Below are 8,459 nucleotides of genomic sequence, written 5' to 3'. Positions count from 1 at the left end.
TTACTAGACTTATGAATATTTGAAACAAGGAAAAATAATACGCTTCATACTTCCATATACTTTTAAAAGAAGACTTTTAATAATAATCTAGCTATGCGATAAAATAATAATAATAAGATCTACCATATAATCTACTAGCTTTCCACCCGCAGCTTCACCCGCGCAGTCCAAGAAAAACCCGCATAGTTCCCGTTCCCGTGGGATTTCCGGAATAAAACCTATACTATTTCCCGGGGTAAAAAGTAGCTTATGTCCTTTCTCGGGTATCAAAATATCTCTTTACCAAATTTCATGCAAATTGGTTCAGTAGTTAAGGCGTGATTGAGTAACAGATAGACAGACAGAGTTACTTTCGCATTTATAATATTAGTATGGAATACTGGATTCTAATCCATACTGGATTTAGATCATTGTTATTGGGTACAATGGAAATGTACCATGTCTTTTTAATTCTTAAAACGTATTAATTTGTAAAATGTAAAAAATACATAATTAAAATTTTATTTTAAGGTCTGTACCGTTCAAAATATAAGGATATTAAAAAAAAAATCATAGAAAAAAACGTCGGTTCGAATTTTTATTTGTTTTTCAAAATTTAAAGAATATTTTAAAGTTGTTTTTATCATGGAGTAAATATGGTTATTAATATCAAATATATATTTAAAATAACAAAAGCCATGACGCATCTTTTTATTTGAGGTTCTACTTAAATATTTTATATTAGATATGTTTAAAAAAAGATTTTTACGTAAATTTAAGTAAGAAGGTGATAAAAGTGTTTGTTTAGACTTTAGAGTAATATAATTCTTAATAGAAAATGAGATGGATTCTAATAAGATAATCTAATGGGAAAAAGTCAAGTAAGAAAAGTCAAAGATTCAATAAATAATTTAATGTTACCTTAACCTAATATTTACATTTGGCTCCATAACAATTACTTTAAACGCCTCAAGCTCGTCCATCATACGGTAACAAAAGATATCATATAGCTCTCACATAGATCACTTCCTGGTCCATAAAGTTCATACTATTTTCTACTAATTAAACATATTAAGGCACTAATATTTGACTAGATATATTAAGAGTCTTTTCGTCTTCACTACAACCGCAAAATTGATTGAGTGTGTCGGAGGGATTCGTCCAAACTCGAATCATTGAGTACCTGTTGACAAAGGAAATAAAAATTAGTATTTTACAATTAAAAAAATAACGTAAAAAACATTCATAAAAAATTAATAAAGTTAAATTCATAATATTTTTTTACAGAACATATTGAAAATAAATTTTGAGAATAATAATAGAAAAGTGAAAATAAAAATACATACGTTTTGTTATTTTTGCTGCCACCAGGAAATAACATCCAGGAGTTCATCTTCATCCATGGGGCCGAGCTGCTGCTGCGTCGACACTTCGTATCGATCTACCGCAGAGTATGCTGATGACACTCCCGAAGAGCAATCCGAAGGTGCAGGTGAATCGGCCTTCTCAGAACAAGGGGAGCCGCTACTATAGAAAAAACTGTCATCCATATCTGACACTGAAGACATCGATTGCGTATTGGGAATGTTTTCTCTATTTTCTTGATCGCGAGTTATTCCCATAGCTGCGTCACTCTCATCTAATAACTGTTGAAGGTATCTTATGTATTCTACGACCATTCTCAATGTGTCCACTTTGCTCAGTTTCTTCCCCGACCCCCGTCTAGCGCCACCTGATAGTGCGGCTACTACAGAAGCGGGCAAGTGACGGCGAAGGGCGTTGAAGCCGTCATTGACTTGTTTTACACGATTACGTTCCCTTGCATTTCGTCTCGCAATCGACGCGGCTTGTGGTCCAGTGTATGGGTTTGTTCTAAAGTGCACTTTCTTCCTGTACTGTAGGTTCGGGGGAGTATCGTGTGTGACATAATTTTTTTCAGGGGCCGGTGCGATCGGTACGACCCTTTTCTCCATATTCGTTTTAGTTACGGTCGCTGAGGGGTAGCCAGACGAGACGACGACGTAGTTTGTTTGACCTTGAACGAGTTGTATTTCTTGCAACATATTACGTGTTTACGCGGGTCACTGCGGATAGTACACAACCGATCCGCGCGACGCTCGGAAAAGCACTGGCTAGCGCGAGTGTGGGAGGCTTTGTGGGAGCTTTCGTAGCGAGCGGCGGCAACGGAGCTTCACGCACAAGTGAGCCGGCGGCGCACGCGCACGCGTTATATCACCTGCGCCGGCTGCAAAAAATATAAATTTTAAAATTCTCTTCCCCTATTATTTTCCATCATCCCTTCCCTTCACGTACGGGTCCGTACCTGGCGAGGTGGATAGGGGAGCGTGGCGGACAGGGCAAGGCTAACGCGTGCCCAGTTTTTTATTGATGACCACTGAATATAGTACTGTGGAAATATAAAACGTAATTTACGATTAGTTTACCGAAAAATGTAAAATATCGTAAATATCTTTGTAATATTTCCATTTTCTCTATAGAAACCCTACAATATTATAATCTTGAAATATACGATAGGAATTTGGTGAAGAGACCGCTACGGGATTTTTTGTAAAAGACCCAAGCGTCAGTATCGCATAACAATCTATCCAAATTCGGTAGTATTTAAATAAATCAATCGATATAAGCACTTTATCGACACAGTCGCATCTTAATACGAGACATTTAAAATATTTCTTAATAAAGAATATCATAGCTAGAGGATGAGAGTTAAATGATATTTATCTTTGAGACGGTACGCAGTCACAAATGTATGATTATGTCCAATGATAAATTAAATAAATTAATAATAATTATCATTACATTTTTACAGATAAATTAGAATAAAATCTTGTATTGCACTTCATAAAAATATCATTAAGAAACACGGTCATGTTACATGGAGCTTTTTCTGTATATGCGTAGATTGGGATTTAATTACATAAATAACAAAAATATTAAGATTTAGTTAAGCTTACAATACTCTTAAACGATTAATCACAAGGAACTGTAAGCTGTTGATATAGGTATTAATTAATAATTAATCAGATTGCCTTACCGCGCTTCGGCCATTTAAAATCTTTCACACACTGATAAAATGCGTTGTAAATTTATTACTTTTGAATTTAAATAAGCTACTAATTTAAAGTTGTAAAGTTTGTTTAGGAATACTAAACATTCATGTCATTTCGTGTAAACATAGCGGGGTCTTGGGAGTGTTGAAATTTTTTCCCTAAAATAAATGTGATACTACAGTAATCCTATACATTATGCGTGATTGTTAATTATCCACAAATTAAATACTTGAATTATAATTACCTACCGCTTGCATATGTATTTGTGTATTAAATAGATTTTGTAGATTTTGACTATCATCTGAAATTTTGGATTCTATTACATATTATTATGATATTGTAATAATATGAATAGTTGAGAGATTTTTTCTTGACTTTAAACTATTTTTGTATTAAAAATTCCAAATGTTATTGTTGTTAAATGTTATTGTTCCAGGTTGTCTGGAAGAGATCGCTGTCTTAGCGATAAGACCGCCTGTTGTGCTCGACTGTGTCTATTTATTTTATATATTTACTCTTGTAATTTTTTTATTTATTGGTGCACAATAAATTATTTTTGTTTGTTTTTTTTTGTTGAGTAATAAAATGCGATTTTTACATTGTTTTAAAATTGATTAAACGCATGATATCTTACAAATTATTGGATTTATGTAATGATGATTATGTTAATCTCCTTTAAATAAATAGTAATTATTTTATTTTCAGATATACAGCCATATTAGTGTTAGTATACATTAATCTCAGAAACTATGTTAGGAATACTTTTTAAAGAAGATAAAATCTTACTCACAATAAATAGTAATGCAACGCTACTCTTACTTTTATAATGAAAAACATAATGATTTTTTCCCCTAAGGTACCTAATAGCCCTGTAATGTTTACCGGATATGACCTGTGGGAAGGCGTTAATAGGTTCCGCATTTTTTGTTCGATTGCAGCATTTATAAATAAGTCTGGTATATGAATGTTTAAAAAATAAATAAAAAAATGATATAATTTAACAGAATATTATGTCATTAATTATGATTTTTTAGATAAAAAATAACAATGGATAAGTTAGCTTTTTGTTTTCATTGGTAATAATTAAATTTTATACAATTTTCATGAAATTTCTTATCATCAACATTCACTTTATATGTAGCATATCGTAGATCAAATGCTTTATATAATAGATTTAATTTAATTACAGAGAAGTAATTAATAATTGAGATCTGAAATTAACCGCTACGAATATAAAGTTAATTGTTGACATTCAATACGTCATAAGTCATAAGCTCTTCATATGTCATAAGCTCTACCAACTATTCAATCTGTATATTTTATTTGCAATGTGAGTAACGTGTAGTAATTTAATAATAAAAAATGAATCCATGTTCCTACTATGTATTAGTGATATCTCTATAGTCTGTATACTTGTACAGTCAGGTATTAAATTTTATGTATTTGTGTCAAGTTTACCCTATATTTACTAGGTACATGTTAATAATGTTGTGATGCGACATTCCCATATTAAACAATTACCGGTTGTAGCAAATAAAACAATTATTTCATACAAATTACGAGATGACGTGGGACAAGGGTGATTATGGGAACTGCATCATCTGCTGGTTACGCATCAACGGTGTGGGACTCAAACAAATAAACTTAATTGTTTGGAAAAACGTTATTTTTTTATGTAAATAACGTTTGAGCCTGTATAATCAAAAGAATTGAGTGTGCAGAAAGCAAATGTTTTAATAAATTGTGCATAGATATCCGATTCTTCAGGCGAAATATCATGAATAAGTCGTTATTTTGGAGAATAACAAGTTCGATAATCAATGATCAATCGCACTAGATTTAATGAGATTTGAAATTGAAATGCAAACTCCTAAATAGCACGCTAATAGTTACCGCAGTATTTTTAGCGTTTGAATTCCTATACACAATTAGCGTATCTGTTTACAGTCGCTTATAATTTTAAGTAATAATTACATTTGTCGAGCCGGTTGCATTCTTGTTCTTTGCGAAGTTCAGACAAAACTGGAAATGTCTGCTACAGTCTTTAAATTACATTAATGTGCTGATAGTGGGTCTAGTAAACTTATAAGTGTCTATAAATTCTGTTAATTGCTTAGCAATTATTGTTGTAACTATATACTGAAATGATTTGCTCGGAATCCGTTTTTTTTCCATTATTTCGCAATATCTATTTATTTACGAGTTGAAAACATTTAATTAACTTCGAGATAATGATTGTTTCAATTTACGATACTTTGTATAGTAACTGCAAATAACAGTTTTTAAAAAACGTTAAACGTCATAAAAATCCTTGAAATTACAGCCGTAACATTGAACCGTGTGGAAGTCTTCTTTCGAATTCGAATCGAATTGTTTGTCGATACCACAGAATTTGGTTGAAAAGGTCGGTAGCGACGTGACTCTATGTAATTCATTGAGGAGTCAACCTCCCATTAATTTCATATTTAAAAATTATGCACATCTATAAATCACACGTAAAAGCTCGCCGACATCATACAAAAGAACTACCTGATTCCTATCCAATATAGTTTGATTAACGACTTGTTGAGTGACTCCTATTGATCGCAACGTCAAAGGGTGGTTAAGCATTAATAAGGAATGTTTTACATTTCCCCTCAAGCGTGCTCGCGTTCGATACAAAGCCCAGCTTTATCAAACATGTAAATACGCAGCATGATTTGCGTTTTAACACATGTCCGAAACGCGGTTTTAATTGATTGATCAAAGGCATTGTTGTGGTTCGAAGACGTATCGTTTTATATAAAATACTAGCTTTCCGCCTGCGGCTTCGCCCGGGTTTTCTTCGCGTTTTCAAAGAAAACCCCGCATAGTTCCCTTTCCCGTGGGATTTCCGGGATAAAACCTATCCTATCTCTCAAGTTGGATCAAACTGCACATGGTGTGCGAATTTTATTATAATCGGTTAAGTGGTTTAGGAGTCCATTGAGGACATACATTGTGACACGAGATTTATATATATTAAGATTTAACGATAAATTACTTTATAAAATGTCCAACTGACAACATTCTGCCCAAATATAACGCTATTTCGAAACCTTGAAATGAACATAATATCTTATAATATTTCCGATCCTTTTCGTTTACCTTTTCGCAATTTTATACATATGTATTAGCACATAGAGCGTAGAGACCGTAGAGACCCTTCGATATTGTTGCGACGAGTGGAGGCTGCACACGCTGTACGTCACAGGCATGCAAATGTTGTTGCAGTGACAGGGAAATATCGGGGAATCGTATCGGTTTGGACAATTCGATCGCAGAGAGGACGGTGGGACGTGTCGGGACAATGCGGCGTCAACCGGCCCGTGACTTGTTGACACTCCGACAATGATTTTGCCCGAGATAATACCACCGATTTTGTATCAATTCACACATAGAATCGACAATCGAATACAAATATATCCACCGTCTTTGTTAAGGTTCATTCACATCGTCTGTGGAAACGACGTAAAACAAACGTTTAAAATATCCTGCTCTTATAGCTGAAGTATCGAACCTCGCTTAGAATTTTCTATGAAAGCCATAAATAAGGCTTGTTTAAAAAAATTATACCAGCCGACAAACAGCCCCGTATATACCGTTTATAGGTTTACGATACCTTGTTAGCCCCGGCGATAAGATAGGCCTAAATAGATAATTAGCTTTGTTCGACTCGTATATACCCGTCACATTTTCAACGTAACTTTTATAATGCAATGTCGATCGACGGCTCCAATTTTGAACAGGTGAAAAACTGGCAGCATAAATAAAACGTCGAACGCTGATTGCCAATAAACAAACTCGATATTTTGTGTCATATAATCTTGATATGATATGCGAGAAACGAGTAAGAAAAATTCTTGTTAAACGCTGCAGCGAGGCGCGTGGCTGGCGCACGACCGCTCACCGAAGACGGGTTTGCTCGTTTTAAACCATACCTTAATTACGTCGAGGCGTTATCGAGTAAGAATGTGCACACGCGACATTGGTATTAATTTTAATGAAAGAAGTGTGCGCTCGGCGGCACCTGCCCGAGCCGTCGCGTCGCCTGAAACCCGCGAGTACACTCGTAAAGTTGTTAAAGTTTAACGTTCTCTTGTTGCATATCATATTAATTACCTAGGGAACCTGGCGTATCGGTTTAACTTAGGGTTTTGTTTTTATGATGTATGGAACATAAAACTGCCCCGTATTTATTTTAATCGCATATAATACGCACATACAAAATGAAAAAAATGAATGCATCATTCATCCGAGTATGCGACATTAGTATAATAATATTTTCCACTAGAGACATATAAGGCTGTTGAGATAAGTACTGAATAGTTATGAAATACTAAGTTCTTAAATAACTTTAATCGGTACAAAGCATAACCATTGTAGAATTTATTCCACGAGCCGGCTTGTTCAGCGCTCACGTATCGCGAGACTACTAAATTGCAATGTCTACAACGTTTTACCTTCGCATCATTTATGTCTATCTCTTAAAAAATCTTTAGACTTAACAGCACTTTTCTATTAATAGTTTTAATGTACGTTTTTGTTTGGTTACTATTGCAATATTTCTATTAGTGTAGGAGGTAGGTACCTATTATGTATTATAATATTTTCCTTTAATTAAAGAATTCCATATGCATATTGGCCTTAACCATAACTATTGGGAACATATATATGGGTTTCAAGAAGTGGAAATTACAAAAATCCTGTATAATTTACCAGACTACGCTAAACAACATGTATCCCTGATTTTAAACAGTATGTAAATATGATCAATTTCGTATTTGACGCACGCACGTCGGTACTCGATTTCGTATTTAATTTACGTTTATAGTTTAATATTTTGTAATTATAGCCGAAGAGACACCTGCTTGTTGCTACTAATATTCGATTCACATCTGATCACAGTATGACAACATAGTTGTGCTAATGAAGGTACTTTCTACCTTAATTAATACATAGATTATGGGTTTTGTTACATAAACGGTTAGCACATTTGTTCACAGGTAGAATTCAAAATCGAATCGTAAATTTATCTATTATTGGATTTGTATGCTTGATTAGATATAAACTATATTAATTATTCATAAAAATAGCTACTGGAAAGAGAGGTGAATATAGTTATGGTAAGGAGTAAAAAAGATAAAGAATTAAAGGGCAGGTGTCAGTGTACATCTGCCCTTGCTGCGAACTTTGTGCCCCCCTTCTCAGAGCCCCCTTTAAGTAGAAATTGAAGTAGTATATAAGGTAAGATCTTTGTCTTTAGTCATCCATTTAAAAGGATTATAAAGTTAAATTTGATCGAGGAGTATATCTAATTATAGGTAAGAGTAATGAGCGTCCATACAAAATAGGTCATTGAAGTCCAAGGATGTAAAGGAATTCACATAA

General features: G+C 33.9%; 1 protein-coding gene across 1 annotated transcript; it reads right to left on the bottom strand.

The window, feature by feature from the left end:
• Nucleotides 1–877: 877 nt before the first annotated feature.
• On the bottom strand, nucleotides 878–2,165 carry LOC123691809 (achaete-scute complex protein T3-like). Its single transcript, XM_045636377.1, has 2 exons — nucleotides 1,326–2,165; nucleotides 878–1,162 (listed from the first exon to the last, which is right to left on the bottom strand). The coding sequence occupies exon 1, from the start codon at nucleotides 2,040–2,042 to the stop codon at nucleotides 1,332–1,334; it is 711 nt and encodes a 236-aa protein (XP_045492333.1). The 5' UTR covers nucleotides 2,043–2,165; the 3' UTR covers nucleotides 878–1,162; nucleotides 1,326–1,331.
• Nucleotides 2,166–8,459: the final 6,294 nt, after the last annotated feature.

Source organism: Colias croceus, chromosome 5, assembly GCF_905220415.1.
Source record: "Colias croceus chromosome 5, ilColCroc2.1".
Classification (NCBI taxonomy): domain Eukaryota; kingdom Metazoa; phylum Arthropoda; class Insecta; order Lepidoptera; family Pieridae; genus Colias; species Colias croceus.
The sequence above is the reverse complement of the archived record's forward strand: the minus strand, read 5'-3'. Positions and strand labels throughout refer to the sequence as shown.

Bases quoted from the DNA above. Each gene is read 5' to 3' on its own strand.
- LOC123691809 (XM_045636377.1), bottom strand. From the start codon at position 2,042: ATGTTGCAAGAAATACAACTCGTTCAAGGTCAAACAAACTACGTCGTC.